The following is a 25,737-nucleotide window of genomic DNA, read 5'->3' on the forward strand; positions in this document are numbered from 1 at the left end:
GCTCAAATTTTCAAGTGAGTTTGTGGGAGGCTTTCTCTTCTTTGTCTATCTCATTTTTCCTTGGCTTTAGCAGCCCCTGTCCACCTTGTTCAGGCAGGGTCATTTTCAGATTTGTCCAACAGTGCCTTGCTTATGTTTTCTTTAACAACAGGCATTCAGCAGTGTTATTTTCTTAAAGGAGTTTGTCTACTTAAAGCAGACAAAAAATAAGAAATGCTGTTCCATTTTGCATTGTTTCACCTGCTACAAAGTAATCTCTCCCTTGAAGTAGACAGAGAGACCACGCCTATAATCAATATGATATAGAAAAGCTTACACTTACTGAACGTATATTTTTGCACCAAACACTGTTCCTTATATGTTACATGTTCATGCAACCCTTGCTATAAAACCCCGTTATTCATCAAAGGAACAGGGTTATCCTCATCTTTCAGGTAAAAAAATTGAATCCCAAGTGAGCATTGAGCTTGCCTGAGGCTATGCAGTTGAGGTGAGATTCAAACCAAGCTAGCCTGGCCTTAGAATACAGGATATGAACCAAGACACAAACACACACACACACACACACACACACACACACACCTAAAGAGAAGTATCAGAAACTTCCAAGACATGGAATCAAGACAACCAGAGATCTACAAGGCAACTGTCAAACAGTGTTTACCCCAATGTGCCCATGATCCCCAACCACAGGAAGTGCTTTGCAGTCTTCCACTCTAATTAAATGGAGATCCTAAACTGGTCATAATACCTAATCCCACACTGTACAAAAGCAAAGAGGCTACAGCACCAGAATGCTGCATTTTCTTGGCAAATAAATGTAGCTGTCACGACTTCATTCATAATTCACACACGATGATAAGACAAAACAAAAAACAAGCAAACAAAACCAGGAAAATAACATTCCGTGGTGTGTGTGTGTGTGTGTGTGTGTGTGTGTATCTCTGTCTGTCTGTCTCTCTGTGTGTGTGTCTCTGTGTGTGTGTCTGTGTGTGTGTGTCTGTTCACTTTGCTTTCTGTTCTATTAAAAGAAAGCTTATATTTATCGAGAACATGAATGACCTGTTTAGTGAACATCACATTTCACTTTTTTCGTGGATACCTACATCTTCTTCTTCTTCTTGTATTCACACAGACTTCTTTCACAAAGCAATCCTCAGACCAACAGTATGTGTTTTCTGGGAACTTCTTAGAAATACCTGCATGTTAGCCCTTTATGCGGCCCCTAAATGTGAATCTGCAGTTTACTGATGTCCCAGGAGATCTGAATGACTGCTCATAAGCTGCTCATATCAGGATTACCCTGTATCCTTGTTCAAAATGCAGGTTTTTTGTGTTGTTCTTGTGTTCTTTAGTGCAGCCTAGAACAGTGTCCAGCACAGATGCTCTGCTCTCAGCCTCAGCCAGAGAGCAGGCTGACCTGGAAGACTTCCTGTATAAGTCACCGCTGGCAGAAATCATCTACCCCATCAACCACTTCACTGCCTGCCCCCAAGGTCCCATCCACGTAACTTCTAAGTGCAACCTCCAGTATGACTCAGGATTTAGTCAAGGGTTGGTCATTCCTTTCTCACACTTCTGAGAGTCACCATCCTCTTCTCTTAGGGCTGTGTAAACCACGCAGTAAAGTCCTGCTCAAGCAAGACAGGAACAGTGTAGAAGTATAAGGCTTTGCTGTGAACACGATCCCAGTGGAGGCAGGAGGATTGCATGTTTGAAGCCATCCCAGGATACACAGTTTGAAGTAAGCTTTAGTTACATAAGAAGAATTTGTCTCAGGAGAAAGATTTAAAATTGGTGTGTTGGGCTTTGCACGTTCTTGGAATCTTTCCTTTAACTTCCCTACAGTTTCAAGAAGATAATAACTTTGTGAGTTGACACATGAACCCCAAAAGCTCACCTGATCATGGAGCACACAATTCATTTTTGTTAGAGACAGCTATAATGAGCACTTTCCTCCTGCACTGAAGCAGAGCTTCAGTCTAAGTGCCCCTTCTCAGAAAACACAGTATGTTCCAGACTTACCTTTCAGGGAAGGAATGAAAATACAAATTACATCTTCTAATCTTTATGATTTAGGGTAAAGCACCATCATTTGCATCATGGTTAGTAGTCCTCTCTTTACTACTTTTTTCTTTTTTTCTAGACTGGATTGTCATTGCAATATAACCAGGGGAAGTTAGGACCCTCAGCGTGTAGATCATAAACCCAACCCAGCAGGACTGGGTACTGTGTAATGATATTTATCATTGCACAGGATGAGAAAAATGTTTTTGAATTGCATCTTAAAAGGTCAGGGGAAACAGGAGTGCTGAAGGCCTTCCTCTAACAGCATCCTTACAAGGGATGGAGGCACAGTTTTTCTGGGCTAGCTGCAGACCAGGCATCTCCTCCCCATGAGATCACTTTATATACCTCTTTCTTGTGTAGTTCTTCAAAGATGTTTGCAACTGTTACTCTGTTTTCTCTTCTCAGCATCCTTTGATTCCAAAAGCAATTAAAATCCTTCTCCTTGTACAGATTCAGAGCATCTCAGAGTCAGGAGCTCAACTCAGCAAACCCTGAACTCCAACCCCTATCAGACCAGCCTCTTCCTGGCAGCCAGCTGTTACTAAACTCCTTTGCTCTACTCTTTCTACACATAAAAGTTGCTCACAAACAAATCTGAGCATGGAGGTGTATGTACACCTGTCATCCTAGCACCCAGGGTGTTGAGGCAGGAGGTTCTCAAACATCAGACTGGCCTGGGCTGCACAGTGAGGCCATGTCTCAAAAAACAGGGAAGAAAGAAAAGAGTTGGAGACAAGCACACACACACACACACACACACACACACACACACACACACACACACTTCTGTTTGGTTTCCTGCATATGAAGCTCTCTCTATAGATATATCTGTTCTCCTCTCTTTCTCACTCTTCTTTCCCCCTCTTGATTCCTTATAAATAATCCTTTTCTGTTTTCTGCTGTTCTGATACATTTTATCCAAGAATTCACATGGTACCATGAAAATATTCTAATCCCAGGCGTCTTGCAGTTGACATAGAACCAAGGAATCCAACAAAAGGAACAAAGTTTCTAACTCTAGGAATCTCATGAATCTGGAGACAGAGAAATGATGTGTTATGTCCTTGTGTGGGTTGTGTACAATGACCTTAAAAATAGCCTGTACAGCCACCCTGCATGCTGCCCAAGTTTAAATTGTGTGTGTGTATGTGTGTGTGTGTGTGTGTGTGTGTGTGTGTGTACTTGTGATGTTTAGGGTAGAGTTTCATAACAATGGGAACTCCTTCTGATTGACTTCTTTCTGTGTTAATAATACAAAGGAAACCTCTCTGAATAAGCCCTATAATCCCTTTCTTCTTGCTCTTAGCCCGAAGCAACAAGCCAAGATGGCCGAGTATTGCCGATTAATCTTTGGTGATGCCCTCCTTATGGAGCCACTGGAAAAATATCCAGTAAGTAGCCGTGATGTGCTCCCTGGAGCGGGACATTTATTAGTTAGAGCTGGGGAGATATGGCCTCTCTATAGATCTACGATCAGAGTGGTTTGATCAGTGTAGTTTGAGCCCAGCTGAGGTCAGAAAATATGTCTGTTTCCTTTTCTTCATCCAGCCTTATCCTTTCTCAGTTTAAAGTGACACCATTAGTTTTTGTGAACAAATGTCTGTTTACCCCAAATAAATTACTGAGGACAAGCCAAAGTAGTAATTCCACCAAAGTCTAATTTGGTGCCACGGGATTCCTTACAGGAATTTAGGTGAAGGGTTATTGACAGTAGTGTGAACAGCTCAAAGGTAACTACATAATCTACAATGCCACTTCAGCATGCATCAACTCATGAATGCTATGTTCCCGGTGCTCCCTGCCTGCCATGCCAGCAGCTAGACAGGTTGAACGGTCCTCCCCTATTCCTATCCCCTACCCCAGGCACTCCTTACTGCTGGTATAATCATGGAAAGGGGCCTTGAGAACCTTGTAGGTTTCAGGAACTTCCTGAGTGTGTGAGATTTGTTTACTTTCCGAATCTCATCATCAGCCTCCCTCTTCCCCTCTAGGAGAGAATGTTTCAGTTGTCAGGAATCAGGCAAAACTACAAAGTCCTCAGCAATGAGAGTCAGTTCATAAAGACTATCCAAGAGGATAGCACTCTGTAAACCTCCCCCACCCCCAATGGATCTTTGTCACACCCTTTTGAAGTAAAGACAGAATGTGGCAACACTGGTTCCTAAGCCTGTTTTTGCCACCTGCTGTCCACCATCTACATTTACCTTTGAGACAACAACACTTGGGCTTTCGTTGTATCCATGAATGGATAAAATGCCCCAACTTTCCCCACCGGTATCCAGCTAAGAGTAGATAGTTGTTAAATACTATTTAAGCCTTTCTCTCTTTTTGCTTATTTTTCCGTTAAACAAGATATTGGGGAGCTGAGTAAATCTGATTCCCTAGTGAACAGTCACTAGCCCCTTCCTGGGTGTCTGGAGGCTTAAACAGAGGGTAGTCAGCCAAGCAGACAGCTGGACTACTCTGGGGCAGCCTGACAGCCGTGAACGTTACATGCCTGCCTGGAGGAAGCTGCTCCGAAACTGCAGCTTCTTGCAGCCAAAGCAAAACTCCAGCTCCACGTAGTACCATTCTCGCTACCTCTGTGTTCAACAGCATTGTCCCAGACTCCTCGCCACCACCAGCCTCGGCGAACTCTGAATAGCCATATTCACCCAAGGCAGAGGGGAGCACATTTCCTGGTGGGTCCAGAAAAAAAAAATAAAAATTGTGGTTAGAGCACGCACAGTACTTAACTGGCATGGGGTTTCTGCGATGCAGTGGATTGCAGACACACCTACCACGCCCCCCTTCGCCATGGTAGAAAGGAAGCAAGCTGTTTAGCTAACTGTGACTCCACGGAGAGACGGGCCTCCGGTGCTGCCCCCTGGTGTTGCAGCATAAGCAGTCCATAAGACAATTCTCTAGCCTGCTTTTCTCTTATGGTTGAACTGGGGACAGGAAGAGGAGCTAGAAGAAGCAGCAGAATAGCTTTAGAGGGATGATGCTGTGATTCCAACGAGTGACCAAGGTCAGGAACAAAGGTATTCGATGCTCGATGAACTGTCAAGAGCAGGAAAGGGAAACTGAGCCCACTCTAATAGAAATCATTGCAAAGAAAGCTAAGCCTTACGTTCCCAGAATCCTGACCCCATAATACGAGGATTTTAGGAGCTCAAGGTCCTGACACCCTGAGCTCTTTCAGCAAGCTCTATCCCTTGCCGCTGTTCACTACTTCAGGAAGCTGAGGATAATGACAGCTGCCCAGTTCCGGATTACTAGTGCTAAAGCTCAGCGCCATGAGCCTTCAGACTGCAAGCCTGTCACCATAAATCTTTAGCCTCTTAAGCCTGGAGCAGTAGAAGCCTGGCTCTCGAGGCTTGGATCTATAAGTCATTAGACATACGAACTCCAGGTCCTGGGCTTTGGTTCTCAAGGGAGTCCAGCTTAGAACAAGGGACAAGTTTCTCTTCTCTCTTCATCACCTTGTGACTCCTGAGTACAGCCAAAGGACCCTGCCCAGAGGATGTGTAGCTAACAGTCCCATCCCTGTTCACAAAGGCGAAGAGCAAGCAGCCCAGTCCTAAAGTAGCCGTTTGCTACTAAACACTTTTGGCCCAGTATCTGCATATCTTCAAGTGAGTTCATACTAGTCCCCAGACTCATAGCAAGCAAAGGGTAGAGGGCCAGCTCATGGGACTTCAAAGGCCTTTCTAAAAATAAGCCTGTCTTGTGTCTCCTAATGCTCCCTGATACAGTGGCTTATAACTGTCTCATGGGAAATTGATTTCCCATTATATGAACAAAGTTGCAACAGTGAAGTAAGGCTCAGTAATAAGGTAGCTCAGAATCTAGGAGCAAGAGGAAACTCTGAAATTATGTCTGTCTTGACTGATGCTAAAAACCCACCTGAAACCAACACAAGACTCTGTGCTGCCCCTAACACTTTGTCTGAAACAGGGACTTACTTGGAAATTTTTGCCAAGCTTCACCAATTCTTTCTTTCCAATGCCTGGCCTTTCCCTGAAGATTTAGGTCAGAGATGATTTATGTATCTGTCATAAAATGATTAGACCTGCACGGCCCATCAGAAAATGCCCAAGAGTCCAGGTGCAGTCCATCAAATCTACCAGTACAGTTCAGTGGCCTTATTTTTGTAGTTTCATTGTGGGAAATGGGTTAGGTCACTTAAAAGCATCTTTTATTTTTAAAAACTGCAGGGCACAATTAGAAGGCTTTCATGAACCATGTCGAGCATAGTAGATGCTAATCTAGAGGCTGCAGGATCCAAAGCGGTGACTTCAGAGAGGTACCTGAAAGGAAGGGACGGTATTTTTAAAGGCTGTGCTTTCTTTTAAATAGCTGGAATCTGGGGTACCTCTTCCGAGCCCTATGGATTTAATGTATAAAATCTTGGTGAAAAACAAGAAGAAGTCTCACAAGTCGTCAGAGGGAAGCGGTAAAAAGAAGCTTTCTGAGCAAGCTTCCAACACCTACAGCGACTCCTCCAGCGTGTTTGAGCCTTCGTCTCCAGGAGCTGGTGAGGGGCTGCTAGGCTCGGCATGAGGGGATTCTCAGACCTGCTGCTCTGAAATTGGTCTAGAAGGGCTTTGCGCCTTCGCTTTTTGGATGCTTTATGTTGTGTTGCTTTTCTATGACATTCTTAATCACAAGCTCTGTAGGTCCCTGAGAAAGCTTCAGCCATAAACCAAAGGTGTCAGGCAGGCTGAGTTACTTTCTGGAAGCTCTAAGGAAGGATTTGTCTGTGTTTTTTCAAGTTCTAGAGGCCACTCACAGCCATTGCCTCACAGGTCCCTCTCCCTCCAGTTCCCAAGCCAGTCGTGTTGCTGTATCTCTACAGTCCTTCCTGTGGTCACTTTACCGTCTGACCACCACTTAGAACTGTTGTCAGCTCATAGCCTCAAGTCACTGCTTAGGCCCACTGAGTGAGTCCCAGGCAGTCCTCAGCCTCAGCCTGACCTCACCTAAGCAGTCAGCCCATCTTTGGGAAGGTATCACTCTGGCTTTCACATGATGCAAATCTGCTATGTAGCAGCCACCTGCTTCTAAACTTTATCATGGACAGAATCAGCAGAAGGGAAGATGAGAGATTGGGAGACTTCTAATGCCATCATTGATGGGTTCTGGGCTTTACAGTTCTCCCATGTTTTACAGAGAGCTTTAAAAAACATGAAGTGACAAATGACTTGCATTGTTTACAAAACGGACTGACAATGCCTAGCATTTCCTTTCACATTACTTTGAAACTGACTCCTCTCCTCCTCGTGAGACAAAAATTCAAAAGGTCACCTGATTTCTTTGGGTTATTGGCCACTGAGCGTAATTTATTTCCCCTTACCTGAAAGAATCCTGACAATTGCAAAGATCTCCTCATTGAAGAGTGATGATTTTACTCTGCGGTGCTGACTATTCTCAGCAGAAGAGTGGATGCATAGCAGGGATGGGGATTTTGGATCCTGTCCCTAGCAGAGAGAGAGAGAGAGAGAGAGAGAGAGAGAGAGAGAGAGAGAACCAGGAGGGGAAGAAAGAGGAAGAAAGCCAAGAAAGAAAAGGAGGGTGGAAAGAAGGAAGAAAGAAACATAATATAGCCACAAAAGCTGAGCACAGGTTCTCCCCCTGCCCCAGTTCTATTCCAAGGGAGAGAGCTAACAAGAAATGGGTAGTGATATTTATCAAGAGACGGAAAAATTGCTATAAGCAACGTTATTAAAAATATCCAAACACCGGCAGCAAGCAATCCATCAGCTGATTGCAATTCATGGCTTAGTCATACAAAGGAATAATGTATACAATGAGGGTGATTTACAGCTATCCCCAGAAGTGTGACTGTGAACACAGTATCAGCAGCAACAACAAAGAAAGGTAGTTAGTACCGAGCTCCATCTGCATGAGTACAGGTGCAAACTAAAGCAAGATAAGCCATTAGAGTCAGGGTAACCACTAGCCTTGGAACTAGAAGGGAGCCCTGGTTTCTTCTGGACTCTGGTCATATTTTCTGTCTTAATGTAGCTCTATCTTTATTTGGTGAAAAAACATGTGTTGCTGATATATCTGTATTTCCCCATGCCCATCACATGTAGATTGAAAGATTTTTAAACAATTGGAATGTTACAAAGTGGGGACAATTAGAACATAATGTGGCCAAGTTGGCTGGTTGATTGCCTGCTGGACAGGTTGGGTATTTGGGTCCGTCATGTTTGAGCCTCTGTTGCACTCTGACTAGGCAGGTGTTGTTTCTCCTGAGCTGAGCACGTCACACCTGCAATCCCTGACTGAGCCTTGTGTGCCTTTTGTTCTATTGTCTGTCTCACTCATCAACTGCTTGACACCCCAAGTTGCAGACAGTATATAATTCTTTCTGAAGGTTTCTCCCACTCCATGGTTCATGGATGTGGTTTTTTTTTCTTCAAATATCATGACATAATTCTGATTTCCTTTTGAAAATTAACTTCCAGTCTCAGTAAGAATGCATTTGAAGTGTGATGTGATGACGATCATCAGAGGCCACTTCTTTCCCAATCTGTCCCCAAGTGCCTTCCTTTGCACATGGGTGCTTGTGGGTATTTGTGCCATCTGCCTTTATCTAATCCCATTTCTCTCTCCCATTAACTGGATGCTTAACTCTAATAGTGATTTCTACAGGCAGTGAACACAATTGCTTAATTGTGTAACAGAGAGAAAGCAACAATCTGTTAGCAATTCTGTAGGTTTCCAAAGCTAGCCACGAGGCGGGCGTGTGCAATCCATATTTATTGTCATGTAGTTTTGGAGTCTTTAGTATATAAGTAGGCCCTGGAATAAAGAGTCCTGATAATTTGTCATTTGGTTTGTGGATGTTCCCAGTACCAGGAACAAACACATGATATGAATCTTATTTTAAAGCAAAGTTACTCTGTTGGCTGGAAGCCTCTTCTGGGAGCCAACTCTTAGCCAGCTCACTTTCCAGAACGAACAAGGGTGGAGTAAGATACCACTGCTGGGTGCTGTCCGTGTTGCTTTTTAAAAGGGTATTGTTTTTTATGGTTCGAATAGATTTCTCCAGGGTCCGCTCAAAGTCTTATGAGAGAAGCCCCATGAATACATACAGCCTCTGTGGTGACTTAATACATAAAGACAGATCAGAAGGGGTTTTTTCTTTGTTAAGCTTGCCAAAGAAAAAAAATCGGGTCTTTGTTTTCACAGTAGAGACAGACGAAGTCGTTTTCTTCCTCACACAACCCAAGATATGGACTGAATGTATATTTGAAATGGTGACTGGACAATTGTTTCATGAATCATTTTGTGGAATGTTGTGGAATCATCTTTTCAGGTTGCTCCATTAAAGGACCTCCCCACCCCACCCCATTAAAAATGTAATACAAAGAAGAGCATCGGCAAAGAAAATGTATATGAAATATCAAGTAGCAGCCTCCTAAAGCAATGTGCTTGTTATATAACAGGATGCATTTCTAAGCAAGTATACGGGGTTCACGTAATTACTAAGTTAGCACCATCAAGGACTCATGGGGTTCTTTGTTAACAGGCCATCCACACTTCTGGTCACAGAAGTCTTTCCCCTCTACAGATGTTTGGGGCATGCTTTCCTTACTATCATTCAGTAATTATTGACCTTTGCCCCTCACATGACAACACAGAGGAGCTTCTTGGAAGGTGGTGCTGTGGGCACTGTGTCATCCTCAGTGAAGAGTGCGGCCAACTTTTTAGAAGGCCCCTCTGGGAGCAGGTATCAGGCTGTGAGCTGCCTCAGGAATGATCTCCTCCTGCCATCTACTGGGGAATCTGTGCTATTGCACTGGGAAAAGTTGAAGAGAGAAAGAGAAAAAAGAGAATTTTTCGGTGGCTTCTTTACTTTACCCTTGAAAGTATTTTTACATGATTGAATGAGTTTGAATGGAGCCTAGAAGTATAGTAGAATTTAGTGCTTAATACTAATGTGGATATTTTACCTAAAAGTATCCATTATTAACCCTAGGGAGAAGGGTAGGATCAGCCAATTAAAATGACAGTGTCCCGGCTAAATGTGAGGCCAAATTCAGACATTTTGACATAGATTTTTAAGTGTAGTGATTTTAAAGCTTATTTTCTATTTTTATTGCTTTTCATTGTTATTTCTTTTTGCATTAGGTTATTTCATCTTGTCCTTTAAAAAGGAATGATATTATTCTAAAAATATCTTTGAGAATTCCCTAGACAATTGTCTGGGAATTCCCCCGACAATTCCCAGACCCATTCCCCTTTCTCCATCCTTCCAATTTTGTGTCCCATTTTTTTGTTTGCTTTAAATTTTTCAATACCAATTTGTGCTGCCCAAATATTCTTGGATGTGCAGCCTTCTGCTGGAACATGATCAACTTACCCAGGGATAAACGCTCATAGAAAATGAACTCTCTGTCTTCCAGAAGCTATTAATTGCCAATAGCTCCTCCTCTAGGGGTGAGACTTCACGCTCCCCTCCCCTCCCCATGTTTAGACTTTTGTCTACCTTATGCTTGACCGGGTCTCGTGCATGCTGTCACAACCATTGTGAGTTCACAAGACACTCTAGCTATCCGCCATCTCTGACTCTCACACTCTTAGAGCTGAAGACTGCTGCCATGCTTATGATTTGTGCATTATCTAGCTCTTCTTATTGACCTGCACGTCACAGTTCTCAGGTCTTTGTACTGCCATTTCCCACAGCTCCTGATCTCATTCATAAACTTCTTCAACCTCTGTGAAGTCCTTTCATTGGAGAATGTTGGTCCCTGAGCTGTGAGCTGACCAAGAATTACTTCAAAGGCGCATGGCTTAGGATAGGACAGAAAAATGAAAGCTGGTTTTGTCTCTGTTAGGGTCATGGAGTTTGATATCCACGAGAGAACATGTACACTAGAATAGGGTGCACAGGGAGAAAATGATACACAATGTCTTAAGTATTTAAAAGCAAGTGGAAAAAATATCACACGGGCACTTTAAAATACAACTTGAAATTTTTGATGTTATTGATCAAAAATCAGATTTATGAAGATTTTTGTCTAAATGTCAAGTTAATTCTGTTGCTAAGAAAATGTCAATGTTTCTGGGGTGGGGACGGACTTTAAAAGAAACAGAATGTCAGCCTTCCAAATGCATTCCCTGAACATAGTGGGCAGTGTGTTTTTGCAAATTCTTTGAACTTTCAAATACTGAAATCGTGGTCTGTGATTAAAATTTGACAGGGGAAGCAGATACGGAGAGTGAGGATGATGACGACGATGATGACTGTAAGAAGTCTTCCATGGATGAGGTGGGTTACAGAGATCGTACAATCCCCTTCTGCCACCTAGTGGCCAAAAGAAAAACAGACCATTGCATTGCCAGCTCCATTTTTTGATTTGTCCAATGGTCTGAAATCCAGAGAAAGTACAGGGTTTGCAGGAGTGTGACAGAAATGTGAAAGTGATTCCATTGTCTTGGTTTTGTTTCAACCGAAGTGACATGTTGACGTAAGCTCTCTAAGAGATGCCCCCAGCTCAAAGTAATAACTGCCCAGAACTCAGAAACAAATCAGTGACAGTTCAGTGAGGACTGTAGGATTTTCTTTCCATCAATATCACAAATTTATACTGTATCAGCATTCAAATAAGTTCTTAGAGTCTTTGTATCTGTACTGACAGCCTTATAGTAAATAAAAGTAACTTATTTTTTTAATATTCGTTTGTTTATTGAGATGTTTGCTAACTTGGTTTTGTGACAGGATATTATCATTAGGCTGCCTTGTCTAACTTGACTTAACTTTGTAGCTCAGGCTAGCCTCAGATTTAAAATCCTCCTGCTTCAGGCTCTAGAATGCTGGGAGTACAGGTGTGTATCACTACAGATAGCTCAGAGAGCATTTTGTTGTTTGTTTGTTTGTTTGTCTGTTTGTTTGTTTTTGAGACAGGATTTCTCTGTGTAGCCCTGGCTGTCCTGGAACTAGCCCTGTAGATCAGGTTGGCTTCGCATTCAGAGATCTGCCTGCCTCTGCCTCCTAAGTGCTGGGATTAAAGGTGTGCAGCCCCACTGCTCAGCTTGATAACCTGTTCTTATTTGGCACTCTTCCCTCATGAGTGAGTCTCCCTGGCTAGCCTAGGATGGTCTCGAACTCCTGGAGTAATGCTTTTCCTTTCACCTCAGCCTCCGTGTAGCTGAGACCACACCCATGAGCCACAGTGTCCAGCTTAGTTTAAAATGTGCTTTTTTATGCCCCCACTAAATTTCCTCTTGATTTCCAAGAGGGGCAGTGCTGTAATAACTGAGGCTCCATCTGTCTGAGGGTGGCTTCAGGGCACGGGTGGATCATTCCAAAATTGTCTATTTTAAAATGAGTATTTCCCAGTTGGCATTTAACCAGAATAATTCTGCTAGAATTTTCACAAAGAAGCCTCATCTCTATGCATTTTCTCTTCTAAACTAAAAATGAGAAAATATTAGATCCATCTCTAGAGGCATGTCTTGTGCAAGTAATGACTTCGGGTTTTCTTCATTAAAACTTGTATTAAAGGACATGTAATTGCAGATAGCATCTAATTTAATGTAGGATCTTACTATGTGCCAGGCACAGTTCTGAGCTCACCCCCTTTCTCTCTTCTTTCCTTCCTTTTTTTTTTTTTTTTTTTTTGAGACAGGTTTTCTCTGTGTGCCCCTGGCTGCCCTATAACTCCATTTGTAGACCAGACTCAAACTCAGAGAGCTATCTGCCTGCCTCTATTGCCTGAAAGCTGGGATTAAAGGCAAGCGCCACCACACACAGTTGTTTTTTGTATATCTTATTTTTAATAATTATAAAACCTTACATGCTGTAGGACTGATTTATATTCCTAATTTTGCAGATGATTAAACAGCAGGTAATTCACTTGTCCATGGTGGAACAGCTTCTGTCCAGCAGTCAGATTTAATGTCAGATAGCCTAGTTCTGGGGCCTAGTTCTGGGGCCTAACCCACTATACTGTTGCCGTACGGCACACCTTTACACACAGGAACCAATGAGGGAGAGGGAATGTTTATTAAGAAGTAGAGGAATCATTTGCAGAGCCCTACTGTCCTTACACAAGGCCTTTGTTTACTATTCTCTGTTTGAGGTCATACAGTATTTATCTACATGATAACTATTACTGGCAAATGAGTTATTACTGGCTGAAGACTTCCTCTGTAGTCTCTGCTATAGAGGATAGAAGTTCCTGTGGGCATCACCTTAGTAATGTAGATTTTCATTCCTGATACCTGGGAGAGGGCTGAGGTCCTGCATTCCTATAAAGCAAGAGTTCCTCAACCTTCTTAATGCTATGACCTTTTTGTACCTGTTCATGTTGTAGCAATCCCCAACCATAAATTTATTGTTACTACTTCATATCTATAATTTTGCTGCTGTCATGTATCTTAATGTAAATATTTGCATTTTCTGGTGCTCTTAGGTAACCCCTGTGAAAGGGTCAGTTGACTGCACAGGGGGTCGCGACCCACAGGTTGAGAACCACTTCTATAAAGACCCCCCCATATTTATGTAGTTGGTCCCAGGTGGCCCTGCTATTTCTCACATTCACAAAGTAAACATACAGTGAGCATACACAATCTGGAAATTTAGAGTCCAAAATGTCCAAAACCTCAAAATTTTGAAAGGCTGACCTGACACCCCACATGGAAAATTCTACACTATAAAAAAAATTAAACAATTAAAAACAATGAATTCATGAAATTCTTAAACAACTGGTTGGTTGCAACTGGAAAATATCATCCTAAGTGAGGTAACCCATTCACAAAAGAACACACATGGAATGCAGTCACTGATAAGTGGATATTAGCCCAGAAGCTCTGAATACCCAAGACACAATTCACATATCAAATGATTCATAAGAAGAAGGAAGGAGAAGGCCCTGGTCCTGGAAAGGCTTGATGCAGCAATGTAGGGGACTACCAGGACAGAGAAGTGGGAGGGAGTTGATCGAGGAACAGGCAAAGGGAAGAGAGGGACTTATGGAGAGGAGTGAACTGGGAAAGGGGAAATCATTCGGAATGTAAACAAAGAATATAGAAAATTTAAAAAAAAATGTTATGTGATTGTTTCAATACTCAGCATTTAAAAAAATATATTAGACAGTGTGTATAATGTGCCAGTGAGTTTTGAATGAATTTTTTAGTTAGACTTAAGTCTCATTCCCAAAGTATCTGTTTTATATAAACAAACACTGCAAATTCCAAAGTCTAAAGCATCCGTGCCAGCAGGTGTTTGTGCTGAGGACCTGGCCTTCCTGCATCACTCCCCTGTGGTAGATATCTCTGACGTTCTTTTCACAGGGAAGGATTTTCTGCTCCATTTTCCTGAGAAGCTGACCCTGCATTGTGTAAGGCTGACTCTGGAACTGTTTATTATTTTTTATTTTCGCTTCCAGGGGACTGCAGGCAGCGAGGCCATGGCCACCGAAGAGATGTCTAACCTGGTGAACTATATTCAGCCTGTCAAGTTTGAGTCCTTTGAAATTTCAAAAAGTAAGACTTCCTACAAAAAAAAATCTCTAGTGTAGTCTATAAACAGGTCATCAGAACCTGCTAGGAGTGTTCTGTTCTGGTTATCTTGGATGTTTGCCTGAAGGGCACATCTTGGTAGCATTATAGAAACATAACTCTTCCTACACTTCTAATTTATATTTAATATATTATAAAAGCATAAGATAGTATTAAATGATCTTCCTCCACATATTTAATAAGATTACAGATAATGCATGATCACTGGAAAGATGTCAAACCAGCGTCCAACTGATTGAGACTTTCACATTTCATTTTGTCTTGCTACAATGCCCATGGAATTACTAGTGACGTAGTGACAATGTTAGGCATCTAAGCATGGCAGAAGAAGCAGGAATGACTTGGGCAAGGTTGGTACCTCAAAATAGAACCAACCCACCCAGGTAACAATTGTTCAGCTCATTTCGTGAATCTAGGTGACTATGTGACTAGATGACTATGTGGCTAGGTGGCTATGTGGCTAGGTGACTCAACTCACATCACTGTTTTTTCCTTTACCCAACTATGGATCCATAGTAAATACAAAAATGTCATTTTTCTGTTACCTATGGGGAAAGCCCTTTTATGGAAATGCCACATATACACATACACATACATCATATACACATATACATACATCATATACACATACATATACACATACATCATACACACACATACACATATACATATGTATATACATATATGGTAAGATAATACCACAGAAAGAGGGTCCTTGAAGTGTCTTATCTGCTTAACTGAAATTTTGGTTAAATGCAACAGCCTCATTAAAAAAATGCAGATATACCAACTTTAAGCTTCTATGTGGCATCATAATTTATATTGGTGCACTTCCACTCTGAGTTGCTTAGTAGCACTCAGTGTCTGGCTATACACAAGAATTTTAAATTTTACTGTAGCTCATTCATAAAGATGAGCAGCTTTGCCGTACAATTGTCGATTTTTGCTCCCGAAGTTGTTCAATGTAAGCATCCTAACACAGTGGGTTTCCTGCCATTTGGCTTCTGTGCAAAGCTCCTAGAGGCACTTCCAGGCAGGTGAGGACTGGCTGTTCTGGGGAACCCGGGGATGCTGTGGACATTTAAACACTTTCTCCTCGGGTGTCTCTCACTTCCTTGTGCTAGACTGCTCATTGATCGTATTTTACGTGAAGTCTTTATTTTAATTAAAAGTCCTGATTAAAATAATTAGTTGCAAGAAAGTAAATTGATGATGAACCAATATAAAGGATTTGGGGCTTCCTAAAAGGAAATTAGGCAAGTGGGCAATGAACTGATGGATCAGGAGGAAAGAGTAAGGTTCTCGTTCTGAAAGCAAGGGAGTCAAAGATGGACAAATGTCCCAAAGATCACCAGATATCAAAATGTAGAGCTGTTTCCTGCCTGTGTATGACACATTCCTGAGTGCCTCTGGTCCTAAGCTGAGGAAACCCTGACAAGGTCAGTCTTTCTAAACTAAGATCACTTTGTTTTGTCCCTGTCCCTCTCAAGGCTTGAAGTCTACTTTCGTCATGTTTTCCTAAGCAGAAATTCAGGAATGCTGAGTTCTCTGACACATTCACCTCTTTCTGTTTCTTGTAATCTACTATGAAAACAAGGCTCACAAACTCTAACTTCTCCAAGCACTGCCCCCCTTCTACAGATCTAATTATGATGCCACACTAGCTGTGACTTTAAGAGTTGGCACTGTGGGTCTGAATAGCATGCAGTGTCAGCAGGGACATCCCCACAGCCATCTGCAGATTCCCCAAAGCCAAGCTAGAGGGATTTAGAGCAAGGCCATTCCCTTGTCATGTTGCACTGTAATTAATTAATTCATGTCCTGCAAAACCATGAGGCTATCTCACACAAGCTATGAATACTTGAAGAGGTAACTTGCAAGATTCAACTTTTACTGCTGGTAAATGGCTCGTTGATAAAAGTCTAACTATGCATATTGAATGTCAAAGAGTCAGATACCCTCCAATTCACTGAACATTTATTAATTTCCTTTTAAAGTACTATAATTTATAATGCTGAATTTTATTTCTTGCCCTATTTGTTGTTGTTGAACTCAGAAAGAAATAAAAGCTTTGAAATGTCTTCCTTCGTGGAAACCAAAGGACTTGAACAACTTACAAAGTCTCCAGTGGAATTTGTAGAGTATCCTTGATTTGATGAATGACTGCTTAACTCACCTGTTTAAGTCATGGTTTGTTTGTTTGTTTGTTTGTTTGTTTGATAAGAGAGATGAATAGAATGGATTCCATCTATAGCCCAAGTCTCAGGTGTCACAATGTGGGTAGCCTGGTCTATAGAGAGACAAACTGGCTTTAGGATAGCAGAGGTCCTGGCTACAAGGCTATCTCAAGCCATCAACCTCTAAGTTTCTTGGAAATTTACTTAACTTTTATTTTACTAATCTTTAAACAAAGGTAACTCTACTAACATTACGATGTGCTATTTGATTGGGTACAATATATGTAACACAGTGTGTATACTTAATACACTGGTCTAGTTATGTTCTCTAGGTTTATAGATATGTATGAATAATTATAACAATGGTATGTATGCATAGCTATAAACCTAGATGAGCATCTCACATATGTGAGATTTATATTCAATTAAAAAGTAGTGGAAACAATGATCATAATGATAAATATAAATGTATGTCAATGGTGGTTTCTAGTTTTATGTTATTTCTCATGAATGAAAATCAAAGAAGCATTCATCTTAGGTTTCATCAATTAATGCTACTATCCTAAAGAGATCTATTTCATGACATAATCCCTAGAATAAAATTCCTTTACACCTCATCAGTGGGTCTAAGAATATGTCTCAGTCAAGCATGAGGGCTTGAGTTTGAGCTCAGGGCTTATGTTTTTAGAAAGCTAAGTGTGGTGACATGCTTCTGTACTTGCAGTGAGGTAGGGACTGAAGGATTCCTGTGGCTTACTCCCAGATAGTCTAGCCTATTTGGGTAAGCTGTAAGCCTGTGAGAGACCCTGACTCATAAACCTAAGGGGTAACATTCAAGGTTGACCTCCTGTATAACCTTGTACATAAATGTTCACTTACACACACACACACACACACACACACACACACACACACACACCTCTAAGGCTTCATCAACAGTTAGTAAGCATGGCAGTACATGCATATAATTTCATTACTCAGGAAGCTGAGGCAGAAGGATCACAAATTCCAGCATGGCTTAGACTATGTGTGGTATTTTGTTTCAAACATAAACACAGACAGACAGACACACACACACACACACACACACACAACACACACACACACATCAGTGAGAGAAGAGAGAACAAATGTGAACTCTATAATTAAAGACACACTATAAAATTATTGCCATTAATATTCACTACTGACTTTATGATATTCTTTTGTCTTCCTTAATTCTCCTTTGTGACAAAGGAATCATTCAATTACTATAATACTGAGGAAACTGAGAAGAGAAATGTGAATTAACTCACCCAAGATCACATGGCCAACAACTTTTAATGTTAAGACTGGAATTAGTGTTGCACTAACATCAACCTTGCTTCTTCATGAGAACAAGTCCATCATGTTACAAAGACAAAGCAATGTTCAGTGGCTACAAGGTTCTTAGGATAGAAACAACTAAAGTGTGAAGCAAGCTCAGCTTCACATTTTACTTGAAGTAAAAGGTTCTATTTATGGACTGCCATGGCCTTGGCAAATAGCATTCCCAGAGAAGGTAAAGAAAATGAGGGAAGAGCATTCAGAAACAGCTTCACGATTTGTACTGTCTACTACTGCAACACACTACCATCTGTCATCACTACAACTGCAGTTATCACTTCACAATCACACAGACTTTGACACAAGTCATTCTTGATGTCCTAGTTTGTAGCATCCACAGGTTTACCAGAAGCAATGCTGCTTCTAAGAATACATATATTCTAGTAACTCATTTTGTGCATATTGCACCCATAGATTCAATCATTAATACCTACTTCATTTCCCCAGCAAGAGATAAGAAAGTAACCTAGTAGAATATAATAAATAACTCTGAAATTGTATCTACTACTTAACATGATGGTCCAGATACAACAAGATGCAACTTAGTAGAATATATCCCAAAGGAACCCGTGTGGATTCCTCCAACTACATGCCTCAGCTCTTCTGGAATGCTGGATGTCAGATGGTGGCACTCAACTTCCAGACAGTGGGTAAGTAACAGAGAGATCACTCCCATTGGCTCAGAGCCACATTACCAAGTGTCCACAGCCATTACCATGGGAAATGGGGGGGGGGGGGGGATGGAGAGAAAGTCAGATTGACTGAAAGAAGGAAAGTTAAAGCAAAAGATTGAATTTTGATAATTAAGATGTTGTCTTTAATAATTAATGAAAGGGGTTTATATCTGGTTTTCATGCTATTTTTTCAAGTAATTTTAGAAACAGTATAAAATCATGTTAGGGAAACTGAAAATTCAAAAATGTAAAGAAAAAAAAAAAGAAATCTTGGGTTATGGAGAATGCTCAGTTGGTAAACTCCTTCCCTTGTAAACATAAGAACCTGGGGTCCTCTAGAATCTGTGTAAAAGAAAAAGCAAAAAAAAAAAAAAGCTCAGTATGACACTTACTACTTGTCACCCCTGTTCTGGAGAGGCAGACACATACAGACTCTGGAGTCTGCTGGCAGCCAGGCTGGCCTCTTCAAGTCCTGATGAAGACCTGTCTCCAAAGCACAAGGTAGACTGCTCATAAAAAGCAGCTGAGGTTCTTCTCTGCCCTCTGCACATACATGTATGCATGTATAGGTGTCTCTACAGTCATGTGCATACACACACACACACACACACACACACACATACACACAAGCATATAGAATAGGAAAAGAAATCTTCCAGAAATGCTGCCACTAAGAAGTTCAACACTCCCTTGGTAGTGTGTGTGTGCATGCATGCACACACTCATGTGTATTGACACACAAGCATGCTTCTTCATATAGTTCCCTATGAAGGGTGAATGAACAAATGTGCATATACTAAAATATGTTACAGAAAATGGAACTTTTTACATTATAATTATTTCTGTGTGCTGAGGAGGCATGCATACATATGAAGAATGTGGGTGGGGATTAGAATACGATCTGCTGGGCTAGTTCCCCCCATCCACCATGTTGCTCCTGGAGATAGAATCACATCCTCATAGGGCACAGCCAGCACCTTGACCTGCTCATCCATCTCACAGGCAGAAAACTTGAGTTCCAGTAGCTGTTTATTAAGCATATTCCACAATCCACTCAAAACCATTTTTCTGTCAATAACCAAGAATTTTTCCTACTATTTACCAATAATCTGAGATCAGTCTTAACACATGAATTATCTAACCCATTTCCTGAAAATTTTTCCAAAAGGCTTCTAAATAAAATAATTATGTTAAATCATATAAAAGTTTCAAGCACAGAGTATTTGGCATATTGCAAAATTAACCGTAAACATTTTGTGCTAGTTTATTCTCTCATCAGTAATGTGTGATATGAGACAGCTCTGATCTCAGATACCTTGGTCAAATGCTATCATTAAATAATGGGGACAACAAAGGCAGGTAAAATCCACCATCCACTGTTCTAGCTGTACCTCTTTGACTATTGTCCAGGTTGAACACGTGACGTGTTCCCTCATCTTTATTGTTTTGCTTCCCTAAGCAGGAGTGTGCTAACAGAGTCAGCATATTGCCTCTTTTGGAAGTAGAAGAAGCTTCTACTTCCTCACGTCATGAGGCCTGGTATCTTCTGTCTTATGTGTTCTCTTTATGATGGCACCTTCTACACCAACACCAAGTCCATATTTACTCTGTCTGTCTCCTTTTCTCAACTCTTCAAATTTTTATTTCCATCAGCTATTTGTATAATTTCAACACGAAAATTCTTTACATATATTTCGTGTCAAAGTCATCTTTTCTGTGGTGTTGGTAACATGAGGTACACGAGGCTAATGATGCCAACTCTGTAGGGCACCATCAATTTCTCCCCTCTGCTCCTTCATCTCTATGGTATCTTCTTTATCTATAAAATAAGCCTGTAACCCATCCAGATTTGACTCTGATGTACAGTCTCTTGAGGTCAGTTCCTTCTGGAACCTAAAGAGTTATCACACTGAGATAGAATTATATCTTAACAGATGTGACCCCTTTTGTTAATTTGGATCAATGGATCATTTTCTGTCTCCTACTAACACATCTGTCTGCCTCCCTGGATACAGTGACACAGGGCTTCCATTTTGTTTTAGAAACCCTAAAATCTTGGAGGAGTTGTCTTTGTGTACACATGTGCGCATGTGTGTCCATGTGTGGGTCTGTGTATGGGCATCCACACAGAGGTCAGAGGACAACTTTTATTCGTAGTACAAATAAATATCTTCATGGCTGATTTGAAACAGCTAGACACTTCCTCAGTGCCTTCAGAATTTAAAAATCTTTGTTCTACTTTTTATTTTTATTTATTTATAATTTTTGTGCTGTGAATCAAATCTAGCTTTGATTTGATCCAGGGTTTGCCACATGCTAAGTAACTACTCCACCACTGAGCTCCCAGGCTCCAAACTGTGTTATTATTTTTAATCTCAGCAATTATAATAAATTTAGGCATTTATTTAGTGTACTGACTGTTAAGAAGACTTTGACCAATAACATTTGTCCACTTGAAAAGGGTCTTGAACAGTTCATACTGGTTGTAATTACTCACAGAAATGCATATTTAAATGTCTGCCTATAAATTAATTAACAAATAACTAAAGCAACCCTCTTAGTGAGTTATATAAAAACCAGTCCTAAATAAATCCCCTAAAATGGTTTATGTGAATTGAATTAATTTAAACTCTCTGGAGAGCATTTTAACAAGACATACCTAAGCAATAACAGCAGTTTTTCTAATGGGCGCACCTTTTCACTTAACAATTTCCTTTACTTTTAGCAAAACCATTGCAAAGTTTTCAAAAATTTCATTAGGACAGCCACTAAAACAATTACATAAAATTCTGAAAATTCACTAGAAACATAGAGGTGTCCAATGAATGGACTTGTTAAAAATCAACTCAAATATAAACATCCAAAGGAATTTTATACAGCTATTAAAATTAAGGGCAAAAAAATGCTTACTAAAATGAGTATAATGTTTGTAAAAATTGTATTTAAATTTTAAAAAAGGTAACCAGGTTATAAATCAGTCTGTTGGCAGTGTTCTCTCTGATTTGGGGATTGCAGCTCATTTATATTTTTATTTGTGTCTCCAAATTATTATAATATCTACTTCCTGGTCCAGGCACACGAACAGTGGGGGAAATGGACTAAAATATTATACAGTCTTATTCTACAATTTCCAAGCACAAATGCACTCAGCCCGTGTGTTTTTGGCCGTCAGATCTAGCTATGCAGATAAACATGGGCATGTACGAGTATAACGGGAAGAGTGGCTACAGGCTGAAGCCAGAGTTCATGAGGAGGCCGGACAAGCATTTTGATCCATTTACTGAAGGAATCGTAGATGGGATAGTGGCCAACACTTTATCTGTTAAGGTACGTACACGCACATCCTTACCACCCCTGGTCCCCACCCCCTATGCTCGACACCCAAGTTCCAAATGCATCCTTGAGAAGAGACTGAAATATCACTTATTCTGCATAAAAAAGTTTCTCTGTCATGAAAAATGTATGAGCTAGGATGGCTCCTTCATACATCTTTCCTTTTAAGGATCAAATACTCATTAGAAATTTCCCCAGACCATATAGAAATAGAGGAGCTGAGTCTCATTCTTAGGATGAGGGTAAATGGAGCTTAAGAACTACATGAAGTAGAACTACATGAAGTAGAACTACATGAAGAGATTTCCCCGAGGCAAATCTCTCTGAGTGCAAGCCTCCCACTGGGAAATGGAAAGGGAAGCCAGCTGCCTGTCTGGAGATCCTCTAGTCTCCAGTTCTCCAGGTCTCACCAATTCTAATTATTAAATATTAAACAAAAGCTGCCAAGTTACCATAGCATGGTTTATAATCTACCTAAGTATTCAAGGATACTTATTATTTGAATACATTTGAATAATCTTAAAGGGTTGCTTTCTTAACTATGCATCTTATCCTAAAAATGAATTCCAAATCCTTTATGCATTCTTTGAAATAGATATGAGAAGAGATTATTTTTAGCTGTCAAGAAGTATTTTAATGCCATGAGAATGATCCGTTTTTTATAAAGAACTTCCCCCATGGATTCTGGAAGCATGTGGTTGTTGAAACTAGAGTGTTATAAAAAGTAAAAGTTTACTTTTGAAAGTCTCATTTGTGTTTCCGTGAATATTTGTATGACTAATAAACTTCCCAAACTAAACATAAATGGATTTTCAGACTGACCTTAACAAAGTCATGTGAAAAACTTGTTCACACAATCCTCTGACAGTTTAATATCTAACCCAAACACCCCAGAAACAAACACACACACACATACATACATACATACATACATACATACATACAAACACACACACACACACACACACACACACACACACACGCACACACCAAGGCCTTGCACCTGCTAAGCAAGAGTTCTACTATTGGTCTACATCCCAAACGCTTAGTCTTTGAGAGAGAATCTTGCTGTGTAGTCCAGGCTTGCCTGGAAGTTGCAGTTCCTCCCATATGTCTTTTTGCTAATTGATTTTGTGTTGAAACTTTTACTCCAACAGTGGAAACAGTTATAAGACCATGACATAGATACAGGAAAGTTGTAGGAGGAAAGGTGAAGGAGAAATAGTTAAGAGCTCCAACCAATAATTTACTCTGTAGCTTCTGTCCAAAATGTCGGCCAGTGCATAGAGTTCCACCTGCCTCCCTCATGGTGCTAGGCCTGGAGTCAGGTTCCTGTTGGCTCTGTGATTACTCTATGGGGGTCTTCTGGCAGGGACTTTACAGCTCCAGATCGCAAGCTATTATGTTAGTATACCATCCCACTGGACTAACAAGAACACCGAGCCTTAGGGACATTGCTACTTCAGGGCTCTGCCTTTCATCAAACAACATGGTTGCCCCAAACTTCACGGCATATGAATCCCCTGCAGGTCTCACTTCACTGGAAAGTTTTAAAGATGTTGTACAAAGCCTTCCAGGAGGTAGAACCCAAGTTAAACAGCAGTGATTGATGGCAGGTGTAGAGTCACCAACCTTGTCCTTGCCTTCACTCCTATCTAGTTATCCATCTATACAATTGCGGACTTACTTTGACTTCCTACTGAATAGTTCAATATTGTGGAGTTGGATGAAAGTTTTAAGGCTACATATTCAGAAAACATCTCCCATATCATTCTCTCTGTGTAATCAAATTGTCAACATCCAAGGGATCCATCACCTGTCATAGAGGGTAATGGACAAAATAAAATGTCCCTATACTTCATTCCAGAAAAAAGCAGCAGGAACAGGATGATGGAACAAACCCAGGTTATGTGCTTGGAACAAAGTCATGAACTACTAAACAGTGTTCTGAGCTCACCCATGACAGGGACAGGACTTCCAAGACAGTGCTTAGGCTAGAAATCCAGCACAGCGGTGGCAGGAGCATACATGGTGGGAACTGAAAGGGCAAAGACCCTCCTCATGTGGTCAGAAATCCTGAAGGAGGCAAGAACCTGGAAATCTCTCTTAGATGGTCCTGGGTTATTTTGTCCATTAACCTTTATTTCAGGTCCCCAAGATGTTGACAATTGGATTATAGATAAACAAAGACATGGGAACTGTTACAGGATTATGTAGACTTAACTCTTGTTTACTCTATGATACTGATTAATTCTGTAGCTAGACAAAGGAGGCCCACAGTTATACAGATGGCTAACTGGATGAGGACAGACGTCATGATTACTTTAAGTGACTTTCAATGATGCTGCTCACTGAATCCTCCCATGTTTGTCTCCTAACCTCCCCATTCTCACCCAGTCCCCTCAACTCCTTAAATGGAAGAGGAATGATGTATCTACTCTTCCTTTTATTCCATTGTATGATTTCCCACCCAGGCTGCCTTGGACTGCCTTCTGATGCTTTGTTCCTCACTATTCAAGACTTCCTGATATTTTTCTAGATTATTTCAGGTCAGTTTCTCTCTGATAAGAAAGTTGGGACTTACGTGGAAGTGGATATGTTTGGTTTGCCTGTGGATACAAGGAGGAAGGCATTTAAAACCAAGACATCCCAAGGAAATGCTGTAAACCCTGTCTGGGAGGAAGAACCTATTGTATTCAAAAAGGTGGGTCTCCTGCTTGCTGCAAGAGGCAAGTTTTCTGGGTGTTTAAAACAGAGGAAAAACAAGAAGCAGTTATTTGGTTATGGGTGTATAAAGCAGTTTGTATTTTAAAGATTATCATAAAAGCTTTAATTTTATTTTCTTTAGTATTTAGAATTATTTAATTATATGTATGTCTAGCCTGTGTATGAATCCGTGCAGCACACACCTGTGCCTATAAATATCAAAAGAGGCAGATGAATGACCTAGAAATGGAGTTATAGACCCTTGTGAGCTCCCATGTGGGTGCTAGAAACTGAACCTGAATCCTCTTTGAAAGCAACAAGTATTCTTAACCTCTGAGCCATCTCCTCAGCCCCTTATTTTTAGGATTCGATTTACTATATCACAGCATCTTCCTGTGAAAACCTATGTGTATAATGATGCGACCCCTATCTGAGTTCATGGAGCTTTCTTCATTGATGATATATATGTAATAAGAAAGTACCCTTTGGTTCAAGTGCTCCTCAAATGGTACTAAACACAGAGGTACACTCAAATATAGACCTACTTTACCTCACATAGAGGCAACTTAACTTTCTATCAAAATTAACAGAGTAGATGCTCAGCTTTGGGGAAAGCAGGGCTGGCTTTTCTAATACTTTCTAGTTCTTTCTAGGATTTTCTTACTCTTGTAATCAGAATCCTTCATATCCCCACAGGTAGTTCTGCCTTCTCTGGCCTGTCTGAGGATAGCAGCATATGAGGAAGGAGGCAAATTTATTGGCCACCGGATCTTGCCTGTGCAAGCTATTCGGCCAGGTATGCATAGTGTGGGAGAGACTTTCATTAGAGAATGTCTTAGGAACTGTTGCTTCTCTGTGATTGTGCTATGTAACAGAGGCATTAAATTGCTCAA

At 40.9% G+C, this 25,737-nt stretch overlaps 1 protein-coding gene across 2 annotated transcripts in view; it reads left to right on the top strand.

Moving 5' to 3' along the window:
• Positions 1–25,737, top strand: part of Plcb1 (phospholipase C beta 1) — a 699,616-nt gene that overhangs the window by 542,870 nt on the left and 131,009 nt on the right. For both annotated transcript variants that reach the window (XM_052183717.1, XM_052183718.1), the window contains exons 13-21: positions 3,377–3,461; positions 6,412–6,589; positions 11,268–11,335; positions 14,457–14,553; positions 16,646–16,730; positions 18,657–18,781; positions 21,978–22,132; positions 24,678–24,842; positions 25,541–25,640. In XM_052183717.1, the coding sequence (XP_052039677.1) occupies positions 3,377–3,461; positions 6,412–6,589; positions 11,268–11,335; positions 14,457–14,553; positions 16,646–16,730; positions 18,657–18,781; positions 21,978–22,132; positions 24,678–24,842; positions 25,541–25,640 (1,058 nt within the window). The remainder of the gene's footprint in view (positions 1–3,376; positions 3,462–6,411; positions 6,590–11,267; positions 11,336–14,456; positions 14,554–16,645; positions 16,731–18,656; positions 18,782–21,977; positions 22,133–24,677; positions 24,843–25,540; positions 25,641–25,737) is intronic.

Source organism: Apodemus sylvaticus, chromosome 5 (genome assembly GCF_947179515.1).
Source record: "Apodemus sylvaticus chromosome 5, mApoSyl1.1, whole genome shotgun sequence".
NCBI lineage: Eukaryota > Metazoa > Chordata > Mammalia > Rodentia > Muridae > Apodemus > Apodemus sylvaticus.